This window comes from Chrysochloris asiatica, unplaced genomic scaffold (genome assembly GCF_000296735.1).
Source record: "Chrysochloris asiatica unplaced genomic scaffold, ChrAsi1.0 scaffold00090, whole genome shotgun sequence".
Classification (NCBI taxonomy): Eukaryota; Metazoa; Chordata; class Mammalia; order Afrosoricida; family Chrysochloridae; genus Chrysochloris; species Chrysochloris asiatica.
In genome coordinates, this window is record NW_006408608.1 from 10,569,866 (window position 1) to 10,597,161 (window position 27,296).

Consider the following 27,296-nt stretch of genomic DNA (forward strand, 5'->3'; position numbering starts at 1 on the left):
GGCCCTTAAGTCTGGCTCAAAGGCAGGATTTCTGTCCTTGGATGTCAATCAAAGACTACAGTAGCACCATTAAAAAGAAAAAAAATTACAACAATCAGTTCAGAACTATTCATAATTACAATGAATGCAAATGGATTACATGTACCAGTCAAGAGACATAAAGAGCAGAATAGATAAGAAAACAGGATCCTTCAATAGGCTGTCTAAAAGAGACATATCAAAAAGATGCCCATCAACAGAAGAGTGGTTAAGCAAACTTTGGTACATACACACTATGGAATACTACAAAACATTGAAAAACAATGATGAATCTGCAAAACACCTCACAACATAGTTGAACCTGGAGGACATGTTGAGTAAAATGAGTCAATCACCAAAGGACAAACATTGTATGAGACCAACATTGTAAAAGGTTTTGTGTTTTTTTCAATGTTTTATTGTGAATTATGTGATTGTTTACATGGGAAAACATTAGTTTTACATTCATCCTATATATATCATTCATTGCCATGGTTACAATATCCTGCATGCATCATCAACCAACCAAAGGGTATACCCTGCAAGCCTGCCCCCAGTTGTCAGCACACAGCCCCTCTCCCTCTCTGGGTCTAAAGTCCCCAGCTGCTCCATCCCCCCACATCCCAGCAACCAGCAGTAAAAGTTTTTAAAGAAGGTTTTCTTGATAAAAGAAACAATCTATGATGGTTAGGGGTGGTGTGAGGGGGTAAAGGGAAAATTAAATTCATGGGCTAGAGGATGGTGGTGGTGGTTATATGCTGTGGAGTCGGTTCCGACTCATAGCGACCCCGTACAGGGTTTCTGAGGCTGTATATCTTTACAGAAGCAGAAAGCCTCATCTTTCTCCTGAGGAACAGCTGGTAGTTTTGAACCTTGAGGTTCGCAGCCTGATTCGTAACCACTATGCTACCAGAGCTCCTTGGACTAGAGGATGTTGTTGTTGTTGTTAAGTGCCGTCAAGTCGGTTCCGACCCATAGCGACCCTGTACAGGGTTTCCGAGGGTGTAAATCCTTACGGGAGTAGAAAGCCTCATCTTTCTCCCGTGGAGCGGCTGGTAGTTTCGAACCGCTGACCTTAAGGTTCGCAGCCCGATTCGTAACCACTACGCTACCAGAGCTCCTTTGGACTAGAGGATAGACACATGTTAATATGGGTGACACGGCAGGCAATATACAACAAGAGGAAGGGTAGCAGACAAAAGATGAAGATAGCAGGAAACAAAGGGAGAAATGCAGTAGTTAAAGGGAATAAGGGCAAAAGCTGTTAACTGTTGGCACATGGAGGGGATTGCAACCATGTAGTGAACCAGAGTATTGTATGGTTTATTGAATGTAAAACTGATGATTTGATCTGTAAACCTTCACTCAATTCACAATAAAAGTTAAAAAAAAAAAAAAGGACCATTTCGAGATCTATCTTGAAGTACAATACAGTCTGTGATAGGAAAATATCTATACACCTATAAGAAAGACCAGTTAGTACCACTGCTATTCAAATTTACACACCAAACTGCTAAAGCCAGTGAGGATGAATTGGAAGAATTCTACCAACTTCTTCAGTCTGAAATTCAAACATGCAATCAAGATGTATTGATCATTCTTGGTGACTGGTATGCAAAGGTTGTAAACAATGAGGGGAGAAGGGGATATGGAAAACATGGCCTTGATGATAGAAATGATGCTGGAGATCACATGATAGAATTTTGCAAGATCAATGTAAATAATCATTTTTAAATAACATAAAAGGCAACTATACAGATCAACAAGGATCCCTGGTAGTGCAGTGGGTTACAAGTTCAGTTGCTAACCAAAATGTCAGATGTTAGAACCTACCAGCTGCCCCATGGAGGAAAGATGAGGCTTTCTGTCCCATAAAGACTCACAGCCTTAGAAACCCTATACAGGGTCGCTATGAGTTGGAACCAAAGGCACACAACCATCACTACTACAATACACACGAACCTCACCAGGTGGAATACATAGAAATCAAATTGACAACAACCAAGGCAACTGACGGTAAAAAACAAAATGATCATCAGTTAAAGCAATCGAGAATATCATACAGGAAAAAAGCAAAAAAAGTCATTAAAAAGACAGGAAAGAAAGACCAAAACAATGTGAAAAGAGACTGAAATTGCTCTCAAGATTAGAGCTGCTAAAGTGAATGGAAGAAATGAGAAAGTAAAAGAAAAACCTAAATAGAAAATTTCACAGGGCAGCTCAAGAAGACAAATTAAAATATTACAATGATATGTGCGAATACCTGGAATTAGAAAACCAAAAGAAAGAATTGTTGTTAAGTGCCGTCGAGTCAGTTCTGTTCCGTGTATAGGCTTTCCAAGAAGCCACTGACTGGCGAACTTGAAACAAACGCTGACCTTGCAGTTCAAATAGCCCTTGAAGTCTAGCACATTAACCCATACCAGGACTCCAAAAGGGAAGAATAAGCTCAACATTTCTCAAGCCTAAAAGAAATTAAAAACTTCAAGCCTCAACTTTCAACAGAAAGGATTCTAAGGGCACTGGACTGCTAAACACAAGGTTTGTGATTTAAACCTACCAGTCACTCCTTGGAAGTCCTATACAGGGTTGCTGAGTCAGAACTGACTCGACAGCACTTAACAACAACAACAACAACATGAACAAAATATGAATAACGCAGAAAGTATCAGAAGAAGCTGGAAGGTATACACAGCGTCACTGTACCAAAAAGAAATGGTCAATGTTCAACCATTTCAAGAGGTAGCTGGTGCATTCAGACTGCTAACCTCCAGTCAGCAGCCCAAACCTTAGCCTACTACAGCACTTCAGGAATCCGGGTGTGGCACCGTAGGATAAGCTCTGGACCGCAAGGTGGGTTTGAACCATAAGGTTGCTGATTCAAACCCATCAGCCACTCCTCAGAAACCCTATACAGAGTCGCTATGAGTCGGAACTAACAAGATGGCACTTAACAACAACAGGTGTATTCACTGGAGTCCTGGTGTGCTGTAGAATAAGCAATGGACCATAAGGTCGGTTTGAACCACAAAGTTGTTGTTGTTAAGTGCCGTCTGACACATAGTGACCCTGAACAGGGTTTCCGAGGCTGTAAATCTTTATGTGAGCAGAACACCTCATCTTTCTCCGGCGCAGAACCGCGGGTAGTTTCAAACTGCTGACCTTGAGGTTGGCAGCCTGACTTGTAACCACTACGCTACCAGAGCTCCTTAAGGAGCCAGAGTAGGAGTGAGATATATTTTGTTGTTGTTGAGTGCAACTCACAGTGACCCTGTCCAGGGTTTATGAGGATGTGTGTGTGTTTGTGTGTGTGTGTGTGTATATATATATATAAAATAAAGTTACATATATATAATGAAATGGCATACTGGGGTGTATATACACATACCAGTGTGTTTCAAAAAGTTCATTTAAAAATTCCATTATCTTTTCATTCCATTTTTCCGAAAACTTTTTGAAGCCCTCTTATATATATGCTTGAACCACAACGTTGGTGGTTCAAGTTCACCATCTGCTCCTCAGAAAGTCCATACAGGTTCGCTGTGAGTCGGAACCGACTAAATGAAACTTAACAAGAACATACATCTATTTCGTTTTTTTAAATTTGAATGGTAAATATATCATCTATTGGAAAATTTTAATAATTAAGAATAAAGACGTGTGCTGCTGTAGGATAAGCACTGGCTCGTAAGGTCGGTTTGAAATTAAAGGTAGACTATTCAAACTCACCAGCTGCTCCTTGGAAACCCTATGACACTGGGGAAGGGTCGCTTTGAGTCAGAACCAACGACAGGACTTAACAAGAATAGAGATGTAGTGAAATTCCATTTTTATTCTTGTTTACAGAACAACAACATAGGATTTTAAGACATAATATTGCATTTTAAACTACTTAAGGAATAGTTCAATACAACCTCCCCTCCCACACTTAGCAATTTTCTCATCAGGGATCCTTGCGTTTCCTCTCCCAGAAACCATTAGTTCCTTTTGCAGTCTTCTTGACACTGGATCACGTTAACGTTTTTCAAAACCAACTATTCTCTTAATTAAAACTTGGCTATGATTATTTGGGAATGATCTTGTGAGCTAAAAATCTTTTTTGAAAAGCGAGGAAAGTATACTTTAGAACATTTTCAAATGTATATTAAACTTTGTTAAGTGCCATTGAATCGGTTCCGACCGTAAGGCGCTGGGAAACCCCACACGCTAGTCTTAGAATTAAACCGTGTCGGGTCTCGAAGCTCCGCTGCAGCCTCTTAGTTCCATCCCGCGGTAACCAGACGGGCGACTTGGCACGGCCACAGGCTCGATGCAGAGGGGAATTATAGCAGCGACACACCGGAAGTGTGCGTGGAAGTGACTGTAGTCAACTCAGCATAGATTGGCTTTCCTGAGTGGGCCTCAGCCTCCTTTCGCTTGCCACTGGCCATGTGGTTTGTCTATTTGAACAGTCCCCGCCCCCTAGCGAAGCCGGGTCCTGAAGCTTCACTTCTCCTTCATTACCATTGGTTTGCGTTCCAGCCAATCTTCTTCTTCCGCCTGTCTATTGGTCCTGAGGGCTAGGAGACCACCTTCTCTCCCGCCCGGTTTAGAGGACAGTGGGGAAGGCGGGTGCTGGGCCGGTGGGTCTGCAGTGGTGGTACCGGCGTTGGCGGCGGCAGCTGAGGCCTTGGCCGAAGCCGCGCGGTGAGTTTGGGTCCTGGCACCGACCCTCTCCAAGGCGGCGTAATGTTCGGACTCACGGCCAGCCTGGTCTGTGGGGCCCCGGGAAGCCTTTAGTCCGGGATGTCGAGTACCCTCGGTACCGGTCCCACGAACCTAACTCAGCCTCGGCCATGAACCCTACCCCACGAGGCAACGCCCACCTCCTTCGGGCGTCCAGGAGTTGTCGGACCCATCAGCCCCTTGTGCAGCCCACACGCCCCTGAGGTCGGCCCCTCAGCTCCGGCTCTGCCGAGGGCCCTTTGAGTCTCACTGCCGGTCACAATCACCCCTACAAATCCGGAGAGGACCGACCTCAGTGTCAGCCCCTTGACACTCCACCCTGGAGACTTCTCAGGGTCCCAAAAGCCCCCGAGTTGAGTTCGATTCCATCCTTGGATTTCATCTTTCCTTTCCCTTGCTCCTGAGTTCCAGCCACTCAACTTTAATCGGCTCTCCGAAGCTCTCACCGAGACTTTTAGGACATGGGATTTGGGATTAATTGAGGCAGATGGCCTGTGTGGCCCAGATTATATAAAGACACACTGGGATTTGGGATTTTTTTCTGAGAATGAGAATTTTTTCCCAACCCCCTCTTCCTCCCCCCCCCCACACACAATTATATTAGTAGTTTCCTCATTTTCTCATCAGGGATCTTTGCGTCCTTCCTCTCTCCCATAAACGATCACATTTCTTTCTTCCAGTCTTCTTGACACTGGATCATTTGCAAATTTTCCAAGTCATACTATTCTTTACAGCTCACAAGTACCTTTAAAATAAGAATTTTTGAGAAATTGGTTTATAATACAATTTGTACATACCTAGAATATAGGTCCATGTTACTCTCAGCAGTCTGCACCGAGCCCTATTCAAGCTACTCACTGTGTTTTGGTTGCCTCGTCATTGGTCTGTAATTCTCATTGGATAGTAAACTCATTAAGGAAAGGGACAGTAACTAATTGAAAGATTGAGTGAATGATCTCCATGGTCTCTTACTCATCTTTGGGTACTAGTATGCTATATGGAGTCTGGGTGTGTGGTGCAGTAGAATAAGCAAAGTCTGTTTCAACCTTGAGGTTGGTGGTTCAGACTCACCAGCTGCTCCTCAGAATCCCTCTACAGGGTTGCTATGAGTCCGACTTGACAGTAGTATGCTGTAGAACTAGATTTTTTTAATAGTATATGTGCCTGCTGAGCACTTGAAATGTAGCTAGTCCAAATAAAGATTGCTGTGAGGGTGAAATTACACACTAAGTTTCAGAGGCTTCATGCAAAAAAAAAGAATGGAACATACATCATTTTATTGGTAAAGTTGAAATTTTGTATACTGGATTAAAATAATAGATTATTTAAATTAATTTCATGGCCTTTTAACCTTTGTTTTAGTTTAAAATTACATTTCAGCTTTATGTTTTTTTGAACAATGTTGGCTATAACATAATCGTTTTTCTTTTTAGATTGAACTCTATGAGGAATGAGGCAGTCTTAGTTATATTTAATTCTCTTCCTACTTTTCCACCTCTGGTACCTAGCACTAAGCCGTGTATATAGCTGTGTTGGGTGCCATTGAGTTGTTTCTGACTCAGTGTCCCCCTGTGACAGGAGAACTGTCCCATAGGGTTTACTTGGCTGTGATCTTTATAGAAGCAGGTGATCAGGTCTTTCTCCCAAAGAGCTGATGGGTTGGGTTGTTTGAAATGCCATCCTTTTGGGTTAGCAGCTAAGCAGTTAACCACTGCATCACCTTTTGTTCGTGTTGTTATTAAGTGCCATGGAGTCGGTTCTTACTCATAGCAACTCTGTATAGGGTTTCTGAGGAGCAGCTAGTGGATTTGAACTGCTGACCTTGTGGCTCACAGTCCAGTGCTGCTCCTACTGAGCCACACCAGGAGTCCTGTATGCATGAGAGTAATAATGATTAGCAATAGCTAACAATTATTGAAAACTCTCGGTGAGCCTACCACTATTTGAAGCACTTTTTTTCCCACTCTTAATCATCACCTCAACCCTATCATTTAAGTACTATAATCTTCATGTTTATTGTTTTTAAATATGTAGCTCAGGAAAGTGGGACAGAGTTTCAGTATCTTCCTATATAACTTTGGAATTGGATTCAAACCCAGGTAGTCTGCCTCCACAGCCCACACTTTGCCCGATTCTGCTATTCTGCCTCTTAAAAATCAGTCACTGCTGAATGTTTTCTGGGCTTTCTCCATGTTCCTCAGTGGGGTCTCCCAGCCTTTTCTGAATCCCCCACCTGATATGGACCGGGTGGAGATCTGGGTTGAGGAACAAGGATCAATAAGTTCATCATTATAGTTCATTATCCAGATTCTAAAGGACACTTCTCTCTAAAGAACCTCAGGGCAAGATGCTTGGCACTGGACCTGCCGCCGCCACCACAGCTACCACCACATCCAGCAATGTGAGCGTTTTGCAGCAGTTTGCCAGTGGCCTGAAGAGCCGCAATGAGGAGACCAGAGCCAAAGCTGCCAAGGAACTCCAGCACTATGTCACCATGGAGCTCCGAGAGGTTGGGGCTTGTGTGACTTGGGCCAAGTCGTTGGGAGGTTTCTGAGCTAAGTGTACCATTGCTGTTTTCAATTCCATTGGACAGCTAAGTGAGGATTTGGGCAATGTAGATATTCTGTTGCCAAAAAGCCCCCAGCCGCTAATGTCCATAGAAGGTGCCGGCTCCTTTGCAGCTGTCAGGTTTCTGTTGCACTTCTTGTGTTTGCTGACATCTTAGGGGTCATGGTAGAGGCTGGCTCGTAATTGTTTCTTTTTGTCATCACATATCAGATCCTCAATTTTTCCCAGGCGATTACAGTCTTTGGGATGAGTTTGGAAAGTTAATAGCTGGGGGACTTTGGAAGAAGAGAGTAAATCCCTGGTACTAGGGGGTTTCATCCTTTTACCTCTGGTGCTCAGTAGAGCCTAGGACAGGACATCGGCTGCCATGGAGTAGATACTATCAGTACGTGTTTGTTAAATGAACAGATAAATTGTGGATTCAATTGCTTTGCAGTTTAAAATGAGAAATGGGGAGGGGCTTTGTCTTCTTTGGTTTGAGCTGTACCTACTATCTACTGCTTGGGTCCTAACCTTTAGAAGTCTCACCCCTACTCCCACCAGGGAGATGTTACAATTTATTCTGAGCACGTCTTCTTTTGCAGATGAGTCAAGAGGAGTCTACCCGCTTCTATGATCAGCTGAACCATCACATTTTTGAATTGGTCTCCAGCTCCGATGCCAATGAGAGGAAGGGTGGCATCTTGGCCATAGGTGAGGGCAAAGCCTCTGATAACACTCACGATTATGGCTAAGCATCTACTCATATTTGTGTCCACCGTACCCTTGTCTGCCTCTTAATAGGTGCTTAGTTCATATATTTGTTTAGTGAGTTTGTAGCTTTCAGTGAACTTACCATAAACCAAAACCCACTGCCATCAAGTCAAGTCCGGCTCATAGTGACCCTATATAGGGTTTCTGAGAATGTAAATCTTTATGTTGTTGTTGTTATGTGCCGTGGAGTCGGTAAATCTTTATACATGTATATTAATTTTTGCAACAGAACTGGGGTTAAGGAAAAGCAGGATTTTCTGATATGGAAGGTGAGTCCCCACATTGTTAAGTGACTTTTAGAGCCAGGCTCTTTGTCAGAGCTGAGATTAGATAATCACTTTTTTCCACTACTCTGTGTCGCTACTTGGATTTTGTAGTTTTAGGGTTTGACAGAGCAGGAGCATAAAAGGAAGGAGTTGAGTTGGGGTTGTTTTTGTTGTTATAAGCCGTGGAGTCAGTTCCAACTCATAGTGACCCTGTGTTGAGTTTCTGAGGAGCAGCTGGTGGGTTTGAACTGCTGAGCTTGCAGTTAGCAGTGCAGTGCTTGTCTGTCCTACAGCACCACACCAGAACTCCATTAAGTTGGGGTTACAGACAGGTAGTTTTCAGCTCCCAAGAACTGGTGGTCCATTCTGTGAATTATTACCCAGTCCCAGTGTGAATTTCTTTTCTGGGAAAATAAACAATAAGATGCAAAAATGACACCATTTTGCTTTATATAAGTAGTGATGGCACAAATACCAAGTATGTTGGTTACAATAAAAACAATTAGCATTTTTAACCATCGTTTATTCAGGAAATTAAGATCTGTGCTCCAAGTGCAATGCCAGGGTCATGCCTCCATTCCAGGGCAGTGAACTTTCCTGCCTGGCACGCACCCCATCCTCACCTTGGCCTCCTTTCTTTTCCAGCCAGCCTCATAGGAGTGGAAGGTGGGAATTCCACCCGAATCGGCAGATTTGCTAACTATCTCCGGAACCTCCTCCCTTCCAATGACCCAGTTGTCATGGAAATGGCATCCAAGGCCATTGGCCGCCTTGCCATGGCAGGGGACACTTTCACTGCTGAGTATGTGGAATTTGAAGTGAAGCGAGCCCTGGAATGGCTGGGTGCTGACCGCAATGAGGGCCGAAGACATGCAGCTGTGAGTATCTGGGAGGGAGGAGCACAGGCTGGCTTGGGGAGTGATGGCATTGTGTCGGGGTCCCACCTGTAGTATGTGCTCAGGTGTGTGAAAGGCAAAGAATAAGTGGGGAGATGCTCAAGGAAAAGATTTCTCAGAAGACTTAGGTTCTGCCCTGAATTCTTAGCTCTCAGTCTTTAGATTCAGTACCTGAAAAGGAAACATGAAGTTCTCTTCTTATTGTCAACTTGAAGAGACAGCTTGAAGTTCAAGGTTCATCCTAAACTCTGATTTTCTAGAAGACAATTGGTTCCTAAACAATGCTTCTCAGTCTTGGGAAAGAGAAGAAGCCACAGCCAAAAGGCTGACAAAGCCCCAAATGGCTGTGCTATGTCCACAATGCCTTCTGTAGCTTTGTTAAGGCCTCTCTTGCATGTGCCCTGGGATTATGGAAGTATTGGGATAGGAGAGGACCAGGAGAATTGTGTCCATACCTTCCTTGCCCACTGCTTTCTCTTAGCCTTTGCTTATTTATGTTCTAGACGTTGTTGGTAACTTTACCCTATTGGTCATTCTGCATTTAGGGAAGAGGAGGCTTCTTATGCTCTTCTCTCAGTGGCACCTTGGCATTTTGGGCCTTGTTCTGGGAAAGGGTGCTTTGTTGGGATTACAGGCCGTGAGCTGGAGCAGACTCTGTGTTCGAGAGAGAGCATCTAGGAATGAGTGTGTGTCAGTTGGGTCCTCCCCAGTCAGCTCCCTCTTTAGGAGGCAGCACTCCGAGGAAGGACCACAGGACTGGAGGAAGGACACAGACTCTGACCCGGGTTCAGGTCTTGTTTGATACTTACTTATGGTCACCGGAGCAACTTTTCCAACTTTCTGTTGCTTCTTCTCTGACATGGAATTAGTAACAGAATTAAACATGAAATAGGATTATGCTTTCACTCACCAAATACTGATTGAACACTTCCTGTATTCTGGGCACAATTCTAGGATGCCAGTATCCAAAACGCCCACACCCACTGCCATCGAGTTCTTTCCAACTCTTAGTGACCCTATAGGCCAGAGGCGAACTGCCCCACAGGGTTTCTTTATTGTGCTTTGAAGTCTTGGATAAGCTCTGGGCTGCTAACCACAAAGTCAGTGGTTCAAACCTTCCAGCCACTCCTTGGAAACCCTGTACCAGGTTGGAACCGATTCGACAGCACTTAACAATAACAACAAATTGTGTTTTAGGTGAAATTTTACAAAAGAAATTAATTATCCAATGAATAATTCATGCACAATGGCTCTATGACATTGAATGTAAACCCTGCACTGTTTCAGTCCCCTCCTCTGTTACTTCCTGGATTTTTATTTCCATTTGTCCGGTTTCCCTGTCTCACCTTGTCTTCTCATCTTTGATTTACAGGGGTAAATGTTGCCCTGGTGGTCTCGTGTAGTAGATTGTTCTGAGGAGCCCATTCATGTTGTTTTAAAGTTACCTGTATTCTTTGGCTGGAGAAGACATTTCCTCTGTGAGTGTGTTCGGTTTTGAAGTTAGAAGATTTTCCTAAGGGCAGTAGTCTCAGAGGTCCTGTCGGCTTTTTTTTTTTTGGCTTTGAATTTTGTTGTCTTTTTTTTGACCCATTCTAACTAGGGCCTTCTGTTGTGGTCTTGATCAGAGTGGTCAGTAGTGGTAGGTAGCTGGGCACCATCTAGTTCTTCTGGTCTCAGATTAGAGGAAGTTGTAGGTCAAGTGGACCATTAGTTCTTTGCATTGTTTCCTTGAGTTTTCATCTTTCTTTATTCTCCTGTACTCTGGGGGGCTGAGGGCAATAGTTGCTTCTTAGATGGCTGCTTACAAGCTTTTAAGACCCCAGATGCTACTTACCACATGACTTCTTATTGTTTAGTGCTGTTGAGTTAGTGACCAACTCATAGTGACCCTTTATAGAGTTTCCAAGGAACGACTATTGAGTTTGAACTGCTGACCTTGTGGTCCAGTGCTTTCTTCCACAGTGTCACACCATGATCTTTATGAACTATGTTTTGCCAGTTGACCTAGATGTCTCTCAAGTCTGTTAGATTTCCAAGACTGTAATCTATACAGAAACAGGCTGCCATGTCTTTATTTGCAGAGTGGTTGGTGAGTTTGAACTGCCAGCCTTTCAGTGCACAACTAAGCACATCACCAGTGGCCCCAGAGCTCCTTTCTGTTAGTATAACTGTAAGGCATAAAAATGGCTGTCCCTCCAGAGCTTTATGTTCTGACAGTGCAGGCATTCTGGGTATGCGAGTAAACTAGGGTACTAAACACTGAGATGTCTGGTCTGCTTTCTTTTCTTTCCTCTGTCTCCAGAGTTTCTCCTAGCTGGAAGTTAAGATCGAACCCTAGGAAAGTAGGCCAGTCTTCTCTTTTCCTTACATTTGGAGACTCTAGGATGATGACTACAGGGTGTACTCCTGAGGAAGCCTCTGCTATGAGTTTGAGTTCTCAGTTTGCCCTCTTCTTCCAGGTTCTGGTTCTCCGTGAGCTGGCCATCAGCGTCCCCACCTTCTTCTTCCAGCAAGTACAACCCTTCTTTGACAACATATTTGTGGCCGTGTGGGACCCCAAACAGGCCATCCGGGAGGGAGCCGTAGCCGCCCTTCGTGCCTGTCTGATTCTCACCACCCAGCGTGAGCCAAAGGAGATGCAGAAGCCTCAGTGGTACCGTGTAAGGAGAGGGTCTCATTCCAGCCACCACAGAGCATATTCACATTGATTATTGCCACAGGGCATATATAGCAGCATTTGTTTGGGTGTATAATGATTTTTTTATGTTCAGGATGCATCAGTATTTACCATATAGCATTTCATCAAAACAAAAAACCTATTATTAGCTGCACCTTTGTTTTATACAGGGTTGCTTTGAGTTGAAACCAACTCAGTGACACTTAACAAGAACAACAAGAAGAAGAAGAAAAATGTTAATTAAACTATGAGTCACTACTTACTACCATTTATGAAATCTTTCTTTTCAGAGATGTTAAAATATGGGGAAATGGGAGTCTCAGATTCTTCTAGTAGATTTCTGCTGCCATGGGAACTTATTGATGAGCTGTATGTTACAAAACGAGTGCTGATTATGGGATTAGGAGCCCTGGGTTGTAGTGTTGACTTTGCTGTGTGACCTAGGACAAGTCTTAATTTATTTAGGTGTCTTTTATTTAATCTATGAAATAAGGATGATAACGATATATACCTGTGAGGGTTGTTGTTGTTATTCAGTGCTGTTGAGTTGCTTCTGACCCATAGAGCACCTGTATAGGGTTTCTGAGGAGCAGCTGGTGAACTTGAACTGCTAACCTTGCAGTTCAAACCACCTTTCAGTCCAGTGCATTAACCCGCAACACCACATCAGTGCCTTTGAGGGCTGGTACTAAATTAATTAATTAAGAAAGAAGTGGTGTTAGTTGCCATCACGTCCATTTGACTCATGGCAACCACAGGTGTGTTAGAGTAGAACTGCTCCATCATGTTGTCAAGGCTATGTGAACTTTTGGACGCACACTGCCAGGCCTGTCTTCTGAGGGTGGTTTGAGCCACCATCCTTTCAGCTTGAGTACTTGAGTAGTTAGCCAGTTGCACTCACAAGAGACTCCATAACTGATAAAGAGAACTTGATGCACACTCATGTTGTTGATCTGGGCAAAGGGCAGCAGCTAGTGTGCTAAGAGCAGGTAACATCGATGGATGGACTGAATCTGCTCTTTTTGACTTCAGATGCTGGGTAATTAAGGTTTTCTGATATCTCCATGTAGCACACATTTGAAGAAGCTGAGAAAGGGTTTGATGAGACCTTGGCCAAGGAGAAGGGCATGAATCGGGATGACCGGATCCATGGAGCCTTGCTGATCCTCAACGAGCTGGTCCGCATCAGCAGCATGGAGGGAGAGGTGAGGATCTGTGTCGAGGGCTCAGGCTTCTACTGCTCATGCCAGTCTGTATGCCAGACTCCTGTTAGGATGCAACAGTGAGCCAGATAAGGCAAGAGTCATGCCCTGATGGATCTGACATTTTATAGAAGGGATAAACAAGTAACAAGCTCATTTCAGGTTGTAGCAAGTTCTGTGACGAGAATAAAACAGGCAAGGGACAGGAGGTAGTTGAGGTGGAGTCAAGGGGTGGCAGGGAGGGCCCTGCCTGAACTCAGGAGATCTGCCTGAGCTGAAGGAGCCAGCTGCAAAGGGCTGAGGACTGTGTTCTAGGGAGAGAGTTTAACAAGTGTGAGGAACTGAAAAAAGGGAAATGAGGCTGGTGCACATTGATGAAGGTGGAGTGAAGGAGGCAGTCAGCGAGAAAGGAAGGGAGGAGGTGGATACATTAATAGGCCTCATATTTCACAGTAAACACTGGCTTTATCTTAATTGTGGGGTAACACTGGAGATTGTACACAAGAGAATGATGTGATATCATGCGTTTTTAACCATCACTGGCTGCTTGTGGAGGAAAGCTTTCAAGAGGCAGAAATAAAAGTAGGGAGAAAAATTAGGGGGTGTGTTCGTCTGAGAAGCAGATGCAAAAGTGGTTTTTAAAATGCAGGAGTTTTAGTAAGGGAATGGCCTGTGAGAGACAAGAGGGAGCCAGTCCAGATCAGCTGCACAGAAGGAGGGAAAGGTGAGAAGCTCTGTCAGGGAATTTACAAGAGCAAGGGCTGGGAGGCTGGGAGAACCATCAGACCACAGTGTACTGTCTGACCTAGACTGAGCAAGAGAGGGAAGCAGGTTAGATGGAGCTTCTGGTCTACTAGCAAGGCCTTTTGTCGGGGGCCCATCAGAGAAGCCTGTGTCTCCCCAAAGCTGCTGTAGTATCCCTGCTGTGCTCTGTCACTGGCTAGTTCCTATGGAAAGGCTGGCCTTGGCACCATCATGGTGATGGATTTCTGAGCGCGACCCCAGAGCCCTGGGTCAATTATGCTCCTTGTAATTGGAGGTCACAGTGGCCACAGGAAGCACTTGCGGTAGTGTGGGCCAGCCACGGAGGGGCTTCCACTGGGCCTGGCAGTGCAGAGTCTGCGAAGTAGTTAGCTTCAGGACATATTGGGGGAGCTGGTTGGTGTGAGCGTTCACCCCATGCTGCCTGTTTCATTTGATTTCCTGCTGCATTAGTATACACAGTGATTGTGGTAAAGGCTGTGCCTTAGACTCAGGGTGCTAGATTCTAAGCAGGAGCTTAAGTGAAGGAGTCTGGCTTCTGAATCCCCACTGTTCTGTCCTCCGTGTCCCAACCTTTCTGTCTCCTATATCCCTGTTCACCGTCTCCTGTGTTCCCACCCCTGTCTTCCATGTCCCCTCCCCTGTCATCATTTTCCCATTTCTGTCTCCTGTGACCCCATCCCTCACCCTGTACCCGTCCCACTATCTCCTATGTCTCCACCCCTGTCTCCCATGTCTCTACCCCTCTGTCCAGTGTCTCCTCCCCTGTCTCCTGTGTCCCTATTCTTGTCTCCCATATTCCCACCCCTGTATCTTAGTGTTCCCTCCCCTCTATCTCCTGTGTCCTCTCCCCTCTGTGCCCTGTGTCCCCCTTTTCTGTCTCCTGTATCCCCACTCAGTTGTCTCTTGTGTCCTCACCCTTCTGTCTCACCCTTGCTCACTCCCCTCTTTCATGTCCCCACCTCTCTGTTTCCCATGTCCACTTCCCTGTCTCCTTTGTCCCCACCTCTCTGAATTTGAATTCCCCTCTCCTGTCTCCTGTGTCCCCACCCATCTGTCTCCTATGTCCCCTCCCCTCTGTCTATGTCTCCACCCCTGTCTCCTATGTCCCAGCCCATCTGTCTCTTATGTCCCTGCCCCTCTGTCTCCTATGTCCCCACCCCTCTGTCTCCTATGTCCCCGCCCCTCTATCTCCTATGGCCCCACCCATCTGTCTCTTATGGACACGCCCCTCTGTCTCATGTCCCCACTCTCCTATGTCCCCATGCCTCTTGTCTCCTCTGTCTCCACTCTTCTACTTACTCTGGGATTTAGGTAAATTATTTCCTCACTTTTAAGGTGGGGAGTTTATTTATATCATGAGACTCTTGTGAGGTTTCTGAATATACTTGGAGCACCAAGCACAATGCATCATACACGGAACCCGGTAACCTGTCATCAAGTCAATTCCTACTCCTGGCGACCCTATATAGGGTTTCTGAGGCTGTAAATCTTTATGGGAGCCAAAAGACTCATTTTTCTCCCGCAGAATGGCCGGTGGGCTTGAAGGTAGGCATCCTATAAATGGTAGTACTCAGCGATTTTCCTACCCAAGTTTACAATGGTGCTGTCCACTGTAACCCAGGAAGCTCTGGGGTCTTTGTGTCCTCCCAGTAAAAGAGGACAGTGTCACCTAACTCATAGAGTTATTGTTAGGTTTAAGTGAAATAGTGCTCATGACAGTGCTTTGTAATTGGTAACTGTCTAGATGTACTCATCTGTCAGTTTGTCATTCTGTGGTGGCTTGCGTGTTGCTACAATGTTGGAAGCAGGGTCACCATGGTAGACAGGTTTCAGCAGAGCTTACAGACTAAGACTAGGAAGAAGAGGCGGACTATTTCCAAATGTTTAGCCGCTTAAAACCTTATAAACAGCAGTGGAACATTGTCAGACACCGTGCTGGAAGATGAAAACATGTAGCATCAAAATATTATCAGATATAGCCCTAAAAGATGGAGCCCCTCAGGTTGGAAGGCACTCAAAATATGACTGAGCAAGAGCTCAATCCTCAAAGTAGAGCTGACTGTTATAGTGCGAATACAGTTTTCAGGACCTTCATTTGCTATTGGGCACAACTCAAAATGAGGAGAAACAGTTGAAAATATACATTAATAATTAGAACATGGAATATGCAAAGTATGAATCTAGGAAAACTTTAAGTTGTCAAAAATAAAATGGAATGCATAGATCAATAACCTAGGCATTCATGAGCTCAAATGCACTGTTACTGGCCATTTTGAGTAAGCTAGTCATGTTCATTATACTGGGAATGACAGAGTCAAAAAGAATAGCATAGCATTTCACATCAAAAAAACATTTCAAGATCTGTCTTTTTTTTTTTTCTCTCTTAAATGTTTACCTTTACATTTCCGACCCTCACAATCAATCCTGATAACAATTATTCACTATTGTATCACTGGATACCCATCTGCATTTCATTGCTTCAGCCCCGCCTAGTCAGATTGAATACTACTCACTGGAGATTCTACCTTCCTCCAGGCCCTCTGGATCTAGGTTCCCTCTTGAAAGCTTGTAAGCCAGTCACTTCTTGCCTTTGTAGTCCCTCACCCCCCATTTTGGGTAGCCAATGTCCAAGTTGCCCATCCCTGTCTACTCGGTGTGTAGAGGGGGTGGGGATGATTCTTGCTGTAAGGACTTGTTCCCGCTTTTGAGCTACTGCTTCCATAGGTATAGGTCAAGTTCATCAAATTGTATGAGAATACTTTTTTTTCTTTTTACTTCTGGTTGAGCTCTGATCATCCAGTCACTGAAGCCAGGATAAGTAGGTATTATCTGCAAGTGTGGGTGTTCTTATGCATATGCCCTCTCTTCTTACCAGCTGGACGCTTCACTCTCCACTCTAGTCCTCTGTGGCTATGTCACTGACTCTGGGCCCAAGAGTCCCCAGGTCTTGCCACACTGCTGGCCAACCAGGTCTTCACCCAGGTTCACAGAAGTCTATTGAACGTTGTAGGGCTTAGCTCACCGCTTCATTGCTGTTTTTCCCTCACTTCCCCTTACCGGTGTCGAGCGTGGTCACCAATCACAGTGTATATTCCCATTGAGTTTTAGTCTTGGAAGGGGGTTTGCACTGAGGGGACCTGATCACTTGCCTTGATGTTTCCTGGGCAAGCAATTGCTTGTTCTTGTAGTAACAGTCAGTTTGCCTATGTTGTTTTATATTTTTCCAGTAGGTCTTTCTTTCAAGAAGTGTCTTCTGTTCTTCTAGCCACTCCAGGTTGGTCTGCTTGTCCTTTCAAGTGGGAATTTCCCATCTCTGGAGATCTGGATGTGGTTCAGGCTTCCACCTATAGTCTTGTGTATTGCAGAGGCTCCACAGGAAGCCTCCTTCACTGGGCATGTTGTAGCCCCATTTTAGGTATTCCAATCAGTTATAGGCAGAAGACGGACTTACAAGCTTTCTATGGTGATGCTTTTCGCTATTCCTCTCTCCCCCTCCAGTGTCTATTTCATAATATAATGCAAGGAAAACCAAGATTCAAAAAACAGCCAAGCATCTTAATATTATTCCCCCCTTTTCCACATTCCAACCATAACTCAATCTCTGTATCCCAGAACCCTGTTGTTCCCATGTTGTACATATATCAAGATCTATCTTGAAGTACAGTATTGTCTGTGGTAGAATAATATCCGTACGCCTACAAGGACAACCAGTTAAATACAACTATTATTCAAAAACTTCTTCAGGGCAAAGTTGACCAGACATGTAATCAAGATGTATTGATAATTATTAGCGATTGGAATGCAAACATTGGAAACAAAAAGGAAGGATCAGTAGTTTGAAAATATGGCCTTGGTGATAGAAATGATGCATGAGATTTCATGGTAGAAATTAGAAAGACCAATGATAACATAAAAGGTGATTATACACATGGACTTCACCAGATAGAATACATAGGAATCAAATTGAGTACAGCTATGGAAAGAGATGGTGGAAAAGCTCCATATCATCAGCCAAAAAAGACCAGGGACCAACTGTAGAACAGATGATCAATTGTTTAAAATGCAAGTTCAAGCTGAAACTGAAGAAAATGAAAACAAGTCCACAAGATCCAAAATATGACCTTGAACATAGCCCACCTGAATTTAGAGACAGTCTCTAGAACAGGTTTGATGCATTAGTCACTGACAACCAAAGACCATAAGACCTTGGATTATAACAAGAACATCATACAGGAAGAAAGCAAAAGGTCATTAAGAAGACAGGAAGAAAGAAAAGACAAAAATGGATGTCAGAAGAGATTCTGAAACTTGCTGTCCATTGTAGAGATGCTAAAGCATATGGAATAAATGAGAAAAGCAAATTTCAAAGGGCAGCTCTAGAAGACGAAGTAAAGTAGTATAATGAAATATTCAGTGACCCGGAGTTAGAAAATCAAAAGGGAAGAACACACAGCATTTCTCAAGCTGAAAGAACTGAAATAAACAGTTTAAGCCTTCGCTTGCAATATTGAAGGATTCCAGGAACAAAATATTGAATGATACAGAAAGCATCAAAAGAAGGGAGAGGGGATTGTAATTAATTGCAATGAAATGATATATAATAGGATGAATGTAAAGCTGATGTTCTTCCATGTAAATGATCACCCAATTCACAATAAAAACTTAAAAAAAAAAAAAAAAGACAATGGACGGTATACACAGTCTCTCTAAGTAAAAGAGACAGCCATTTCAAGAGGTCCTGAAGGAAGAAGTCCAAGCTGCACTGAAGATATTGGTGAAAAACAAGGCTCTAGGAATTGATGGAATACAAATTGAAATCTTTCAACAAACTGATGCAGCACTAGAGGCATATAAATTTTTGCTGAAGATAATTTTAAAATGGCTTCAACAGTACATTGACAAGGAACTACCATGCAAGCTGGATTCAGAAAAAGACTTGGAACTAGAGATATCATTGCTGACTTCAGATGGATCTTGGTTAAAAGTGGAGAATACCAGAATGGTGTTTACTTGTGCTTTGTTGATTGTGCAACGGCTTTCAACTATGTGGATCATGACAAGCTATGAATAACATTGCAAAGAATGGGTATTCCAGAAGACTTGATTGTGCTCATGAAAATCCTGTACATATACCAAAAGGCAGTGATTCGAACAGAACTAGGGAATACTGAATGGTTTAAAATCAGAGAAGGTGTGCACCAGGATTGTTTTCTTTCATCATATTTATTCAATGTGTATGCTGAGAGAATAATCCAAGAAACTGGATTATATGAAGAAGAATGTGGCAGGAAGATGCATTAAAAATCTGCGATATGCAGACAGTACAACCTTGGTTGCTGAAAGTAAAGAGGATTTAAAATGCTGATGACAATCAAAGAACACAACCTTTGGTATGGGTTGTCCCTCAATATAAAGAAAACAAAAATCCTCACCACTAGAGCAATAAATAATATGATAAATGGAGAAAAGATTGAAGTTGTCAAAAACTTCATTTTGTTTGGATTCACCAAGCAGCAATCAAGAAATCAAACGACATATTGCATTAGACAAATCTGAACAAAGATGTCAGTTTGAGAACTAAAGTGCTTTTGACCCAAACCGAGGTATTTTCAGTAGCTTCATGTGCATGTGTAAGTTGGACAGTGAGTAAGGAAGATTGTGGAAGAACTGATGCGTTTGAGTTATGGTGTTGGAGGAGAATATTTAAAGTACCATGGACTGCTAGAAGAACAAACCAAGTCTGTGTTGGAAGAAGTACAACCAGAATGCTCCTTAGAATCCAGGATGGCAAGACTTTGTCTCATACTTCAGACATATTGTCAGGAGAAACTAGTCTCTGGAGAAGAACATCATGCTTGGTAAAATGGAGGATCAGCGCAAGAGAGGAAGTCCCCCAACGAGATGACTTGACACCTTGGCATCAGCAATGGGCTCATTGTGATTGTGAGGATGATGCAGGACCGAGCAGTGTTTTTGTTTGTTGTCCATCAGGTCGCTATGTGTTGGAATCTATTCGACAGCACCAAAGAACAACATCCAAATGTACAGTATTATCATTTCATAGTTTTTGTATTCACTTAATAAATATTAACAAATCTGTGCCAGCCATGCAGTCTCCTAAGAGAGTGATGCAGCCATGAGCAAAGCAGAGATTGTATTCTAGCAGTATGTGTGTGTGTGTGTGTGTGTGTGTGTAGGGGGGGGTAGACAATACACAGATATGTAAACATTCTTAGGATAGCACATGGTGATAGATAGTGTTCTGGAGAAAAGTGGAGCAGGGAAGGAAAATTGAGAACGCTAGCATGAATTGAGGATTGCATTGTAAAATACGGTGACCAGGAAAGTGACATTTGAACACAGTCATAAAGGAAGCGACAAAACAGCTATGCAAATATCTGGGGAAGAGTTTTCCAGACAGATGGCCTGGCAAGTACAAGGGCCCCGAGGTGGGCATGCACTGGTGTCTCAAGAGCAGCAGATTGTCAGTATGCCCAAGCTAATCAGACAGGAGAGAGGCCTTTTGGAGATGGGACCAGATGAGCTCCTGAGTCAAGAAGGGGCATCTGGCAAGGAGCCTTAGAGGCCATTATATGGACTCTCTGAGGTGGGTGAGAAGGAAGAGCCAAGGTGTTTCACCTAAGCAGGTTTGTGGGAGAAGTTTGGATTTGAACACAGTAAATGAATGGAGAGATTGAGTAGGTCTGGGGAAGAGGTCTGGGCCAGAGATTCAGATTTGGAGTTGGGAGCCAATAAGTGTTATTTCAAGTCCTGTGACTGGATAAGAACCACAAGGAAACTGTAGTCTGAGTAGTGAAGGGGTCTGAGAACCTGAGGTCAGAAGATGAGGCAAGAACCAGAAGAGACTGAGAAGGACCTGCCAGGGAGGGAACAGAAGGGCCAGGAGAGTTCTGGGTTTAAGAAGCCAAATGAAGAAAGTGTTTCAAGAAGGAAGAATCAGTCAATGGATCAGGCGATAGGACTGGGAATTGACGTTTGGGTAGAACATAGACATCATTAGTGGCCTTGACAAATGTAGTATCCAGACTTTTCCACAAAAATGAAAATCATTGGTGGTGAGAAAAGTTTAGAATGCTTTGATATGCTTCTCAGCTTGCACTGTTGGAGGATGAATTATCAAGCAGTTCTTGGAAAAGGGAATCGATGTGATTTCTCAGCCAGTCAGCTTCTTCCTTATACACCCCACCCCCGGTGAATCCCAGAATTCTGAGAAAATTTGCCTACATTCAGGGGGAAGAGAGAGGCCAGAATACCCTTAATAGGATGCTGGTGTGGGGCCTCATTACTGTGATCTTGGGTACTCTCTGTGCCCAGCAGCATCTACATCTCTTGTCCTAAACGTAGTAAAGTCCTCAGAGGTGGTACTTGGCAGCCAGCACCACCCCGCTGTTTCTTTACATTTCAGTAGATGGTGCTCTTCTGCTTAAATGAGAACAAAAACAGGCCCCTGCAAGGTTCTAGAGGAAATCATAATCCTAGAGAGAAAAGTAGCTACTCTCCACTTTGGAAGTAGTTGCATTTCAGGATTGGGCAAATTCATTGCTCAGCAGATTCCACAGAGCCCAGGCGAATGCTGCTCAAAGTAATGACTTCTTTTCTCCATGTCTGTAGCGTCTAAGAGAAGAAATGGAAGAAATCACACAGCAACAGCTGGTACACGACAAGTACTGCAAAGATCTCATGGGCTTTGGGACAAAACCTCGGCACATCACCTCTTTCACCAATTTCCAGACTATACAGCCCCAGCAGTCAAATGCCTTGGTAGGGCTTCTGGGGTATAGCTCTCATCAAGGCCTTATGGGGTTTGGAGCTTCCCCTAGCCCCACTAAATCTACGCTGGTGGAGAGCCGGTGTTGCAGAGACTTGATGGAGGAGAAGTTTGATCAGGTAAATGCCATAGGTCCTCTTTCTCTACTCCCAAGTTCCACACCTCCCTTTCCTCCACCAATCCTTTATTCTTCTTCCTCTCTCAGGTCTGCCAGTGGGTGCTGAAATGTAGGAATAGCAAGAACTCGCTGATCCAAATGACAATCCTTAATTTGTTGCCCCGCTTGGCTGCCTTCCGACCTTCTGCCTTCACAGGTAAGGATGCCTATGGAAGACATTCATGACCCCTTGAAGTTTGCACTTAAATGGGAAGAGGTGTTTCAGAACATTGTGTCTACTCCTCGTTTGCAGCAACACCTACGAAGGGATTGTTCTTTGATTTTTTTGCCTTCATTCATATCCAGTCCCAGTGATAGCTAGTTCAGGTGTGCTACTGATGTCTGAAGCAGCAGACACAGAAACAGTCAGCATGTGGAACAAAGAGGCAGTTTTAGGTTCAGCAAGTTCATAAGTAGACTGAAGAAAGACCAGAGGTTGGGCAGTCTAGAGACAGTGCCGCAGCCTCTCTGTAGGGCAGAAGGATCTGGTGATTGTCCCACTTTCCCCCTGAAGTGGTAACTAAGCCACCAAGCCACTCACTGGAAGACAGAACTGGGTGTCCCAGAGACAGGTTCCCCTGGTGATAGAGTATGAGTACTTCTGCCCTGTCCTCAGTGGACAATGTGAATTCCTGGCTCCTGGTGCTGGCCCAGCTTAGGGACTAGCTTCTCCATGAGGCCTGCGTGGATTACTCTAGCTGGAAATGTTTGGTTTGTTTTTTCTACTCTTCCATTATACCCCTCAGCTATGGAAAGGCTTTGGCATCAGATTTGGGGTGAATCCTGCCTCTCACTATGAGGTTTTGAGCAGGGTATTTGCCTTTCCTGGGCTCCATTTCCTCACTTGTAAAATTAGACTAATAATCCTTGCCTCACAAGATGAACTGTATTAATGCCCAGCACCTGCTATAGGGCCTGGCACAGAGAAAGCCCAGTAAATGAAAATCATCATTATATTATTAATGCCTCCAATCACTATTCAAATCCATTTTGGAAAGAAGTGGAAGTTAAAATTATTATAATACTGCAGTTGCCTCTTCATCCTTAAAGTCCTTGTCTTACCTCCGTACTTGCTGCGTGCGGGGCCCCTGCCATGCTCCTCTGGATCTTTCACTCCGGTGCACAATACCTGTAATTGAAGCATTAACCCCTGGTTGAGATTCAGGAACGTAAGCGAGAGGCCAGCCTGGTCCCCAGGAGCCGCCATTGCCATTCCCTAACACACAGACTCGTTTCATGCCACATAGCTCAGGCAAAACAGCTAGATAAGATACAGGTGGTGAAGTGTTAAATATGCTATGTGTATGAAGTAGTACATGTTGGGCAAGGATGAGACAATTAGCCACATAAAATTATTGAATCAGAGAGAAGTCATTTAATGAAAATCACCCATATTTTTCCTTTTTCCTGCCTGGCACCCAGCAATTTTTATCCTTTTTAATGACCAGACCTTTAAATAATCTTGGGCTGAAAGTCTGTCATTCAAAGGAAACTAATAACTAGGCTAAATTTGATCAAAGCTAGCATGTTGTAGGAACAGTCCCCCTAGGAAGCTCAAAAGGCTGCCTAGCAGCAAGACACAAAAGCTCAGAGGGCCCCTAGGTATATTCTTTTGAAGTAGGTTTTTGTTGTTTTATTAAATAATACAATAAAATATGTAATTGAAGTTCAGCCTGGGCAGGTCCCATAAGCACATACCTCATTGAGTAAGTGCCCCTTGTTTAAAGTATGCAGTTTGGAAGGTATTGTTTGAACTTCCTGATATAGTAAGCTTTGGGAATATAAAAACTACCCTAAGACTGGGTTGGAATCTCTAACAGTGTCAGATTCCTAATCTCTTAGGATGCTGAACCTAGAAAAGGAAATTACAGTCTTGGTTCAACTCATTTCTTGCTAACATGCTGACTCCATACTTAAAGACCTTCCTCTTTATCATTCCTGGCCTTGTAGACCATGTGATGATCTACTTCAAAATGACTAATACCATTCCATCCCAGGTTACTAATGCCTAGGATAGCTATCTCCAAATGTTCCATTTCATTTTTGATGATATCTGATTTTCTTAGATTCATATTTTGTATAGTCCACATTTTGATTATTGTTGCTTTTGTTGATCAGTGCTGTCGAATCGGTTCCAACCCATAGCGACCCTGAATAGGGTTTCCAAGGAGCTACTGGTGAGCTTGAACTGCTGACCTTGCAGCTCAAACCGACTTTGCAGTCCAGTGCATTAACCCACAGCACCAGACCAGGACTCCATTTTTATTATTAATGGATGTTTTCAGCTGTTTAGTCTCATTTGGAGTTGTGCCACATCAGCAAACAAAAGTCTTAGAAGCTTTACTCCATCCATGTCATTAACGTCAACTCTTATTTTGAGGATACAGCTCTCTCTCGGTTGTATTTTGAGTACCGTCCAAGTTGAAGTGCTCATCTTCTGGCAGTGTATAAGACAGTGTCCTGTTGCTATTCGTAAGGTTCTCACTGGCTAACTCTTTTACAAGTAGATCACAGGTCTTTCTTCCTCATCTTTCTATACCAGGGAGCCCCACTAATGCCTGTCCACTATGTGAGACCCTGCTGGTATGTGAAAAAATACCATTTGCATAGCTTCCAGCTTGAAGGAAATGAGCAAGCCACCACAACATGATAAACTGACAGATGACAGATGGTTGCATTAATTGTCAAAAACAACATTTCAACATGTATCCTGAAGTACAACCAGTCAGGGATATTATTCAAATACCTACAAGCAAGACCAGTTAATACAACTATTATTCAAGTTTAAGCACCAACTATTAATGCCAAAGATAAAGAACTGAAGATTTTTACCAGCTTCTGCAGTCTGAAAGTGATCAAACACACAATCAGTTTCATTGAATGGTGATTGGAATGGTAAAGTTGGAAGCAAAGAAGAAGGATTCATTGGTGTTAGAAACAATGCAGAAGAACACATGATAGAATTTTGTAAGATCAGTGACTTATTCATTGGAAATACCTGTTTTCAACAATATAGATCACAACTCTACTGTCTATATGGATCTCGCCTGCTGGAATACACAGGAATCAAGTAGACTGTGCCTGTGGAAAGATGATAGAGAAACACAATATCAGTCCAAACAAAAACAGCAGCCGAATACCATTATAAAATAGACAACTGAGGGGGAGAGAAAGGAGTAGCCAGAAATATCACCATAGAAAGCTGGTAAGTTCCATCTTCTGCCTATGACTGATTGGAATACCTAAAATGGGGATACAACATGTCCAGTGAAGGAGGCTTCCTGCTGATCCTCTGCATTACATAAGACCATTGCTGGAATCCTGAACCACATTCAGAATATTCTGAGGTGGGAAATTTCTACTTGAAAGGGCAGACCAGCCTGGAGTGGCTAGAAGAACAGAAGATACTTCTTGAAAGAAAGACCGACAGGAAAAATACAAAACAATATAGGCAGTCCAACTGATTACTATAAGAACAAGCAAGTTGCTTGCTCAGGAGACATCAAGCCAAGTGGTCAGGTCCCCTCAGGGCAAACTCCCTTCTAAGACTAAGACACGCTCTGATTGGTGACCACGTTCATCACCAATAAGCGGAAGTGAGGGAAAAACAGCAATGAAGCTGCGAGCTAAGCCTTACAATGCTCAACAGAGTCCTGTGAAACCAGGTGCAGACCTGGTTGGCCAGCAGTGTGGCAAGACCTGGGGACTCTTGAGCCCAGAGTCAGTGACATAGCCACAGAGGACTAGAGTGGAGACTGCAGTGTCCAGCTGATAAGAAGAGAGGGCATATGCACAAAAGCACCCACACTTGCAGATAATACCCACTTGACCTGGCTTCAATGACTGGATGATCAGAGCTCAACTAGAAGAAGAAAGAAGAGGTAAAAAAGAGTAATCTGATACAGTTTGATGAACTTGACCTACATCTATGGATGCAGTAGCTCCAAAGAGGGAACAAATCTTTACAGCGAGGCTCATTCCCACCCCTCCATACACACAGTAGACAGGAATGGGCAACTTGGCTACCCAAAATGGGGGTGCTACAAAGGCAAGAAGTGACTGGCTTACAAGCTTTCAAGAGGGAACCTAGATCCAGAGGATGTGGAGGAAGGTAGAATTTCCACTTGAGTATCCAGTCTGTCTGGGTAGGGCTGATGAAAAGAGATACAGATAGGTCTCTTGTGATACAATAGTGAATAATTGTTGTCAAGACTGATTGTGAGGGTTGGAAATGTAAAGGTAGACATTTTGTAGCAAAAGGAAGGGAGTGATTGACTTTGCAGTCTAGGAGCAAAGGTCCCTGGGACCTTCAAGGGAGAAGAACAGAGAGCGGGACCCTACCCAGAAAAACAGTGATGCCAGAGATGGAGGCAGAGATGATGACGTGGAGAGATGGAGCAGCTGGGGACTTTAGACCCAGAGAGGGAAAGGGGCTGTGTGCTGATAACCGGGGGGTAGACTTGCAGGGTATACCCTTTGGTTGGTTGATGATGCCTAGAGGGGATTGTAATCTGGCAATGAAATGATATACGATAGGATGAATGTAAAGCTAATATTCTCCCATGTAAACTATCACATAATTCACAATAAAACATTAAAAAAACAAAAACAAACAGTGGCCGACTGGGACAGACCCATCAACTGCTCATATGCAGGTTTAAATTGAAGCTGAAGAAAATTAAAGGAAGTCTACAAAGCCAAAGTATGGCATTGAGTGTATCTCACCTCTATGTAGAAACCATCTCAAAAATAGAGTTGACACATTGAACATTAATGACTCAAGACCAGACGAATTGTGGGGATGACATTAAGGATACCATGCATGAAAAAAATAAAGGTCATTAAGAAGACAGGAAAAAAAAAATACTAAAATGACAGAAGAAATTCTGACACTTGCTCTTAAACATAGAGAAGCTGAAGTGACTGGAAGAAATGATGAAGTAAAGGAGTTGAATAGAGATTTCAAAAGGCAGCCTGAGAAAACAAAGCAAAGTATTATACTGAAATGTACTAAGACCTGGAGTTAGATTAAAGGAAAGAACACACTTGGCATTTCTCAAGCTGAAAGAACTGAAGAAAAACTTGAAGGCTTAAGATGCAATACTAGAAATTAAATTTTTTAAAATGGACAAAATATTAAACATTGCAAAAAGCATCAAAAGTAGTTGGAAGGAATACATAGAGTCCATTTCAGAAGGTAGCATATAATTATGAACCAATAGTATTTATGTGGCAGCGGTAGAGAATACATTGACAGAGAACTTCCAGAGGTTCAAGCTGGATTCAGAAGAGGCCGTGGAATGAGAGATTTCATTGCTGATGTCTGATGGATCTTGGCTGAAAGCAGAGAATATCAGAAGGATGTTTACCTGTGCTTTATTGACTACGCAAAGGCGTTCGATTGTGTGGATCATGACAAGCTATGGACAACATTGAGAAGTATGAGTATTCCAGAACACTTAATTGTACTTCTAAGAAAT

General features: G+C 43.5%; 1 protein-coding gene across 1 annotated transcript in view; it reads left to right on the forward strand.

Moving 5' to 3' along the window:
• Positions 1-4,600: 4,600 nt before the first annotated feature.
• The window catches only part of MTOR (mechanistic target of rapamycin (serine/threonine kinase)), a 160,581-nt gene continuing 137,885 nt past the window's right edge, over positions 4,601-27,296 (forward strand). Inside the window, exons 1-8 of the mRNA XM_006866389.1 lie at positions 4,601-4,704; positions 7,077-7,252; positions 7,896-8,004; positions 8,976-9,208; positions 11,686-11,886; positions 12,974-13,108; positions 21,503-21,778; positions 21,865-21,973. Of these exons, the coding sequence (XP_006866451.1) occupies positions 7,091-7,252; positions 7,896-8,004; positions 8,976-9,208; positions 11,686-11,886; positions 12,974-13,108; positions 21,503-21,778; positions 21,865-21,973 (1,225 nt within the window). The 5' untranslated portion in view covers positions 4,601-4,704; positions 7,077-7,090. The remainder of the gene's footprint in view (positions 4,705-7,076; positions 7,253-7,895; positions 8,005-8,975; positions 9,209-11,685; positions 11,887-12,973; positions 13,109-21,502; positions 21,779-21,864; positions 21,974-27,296) is intronic.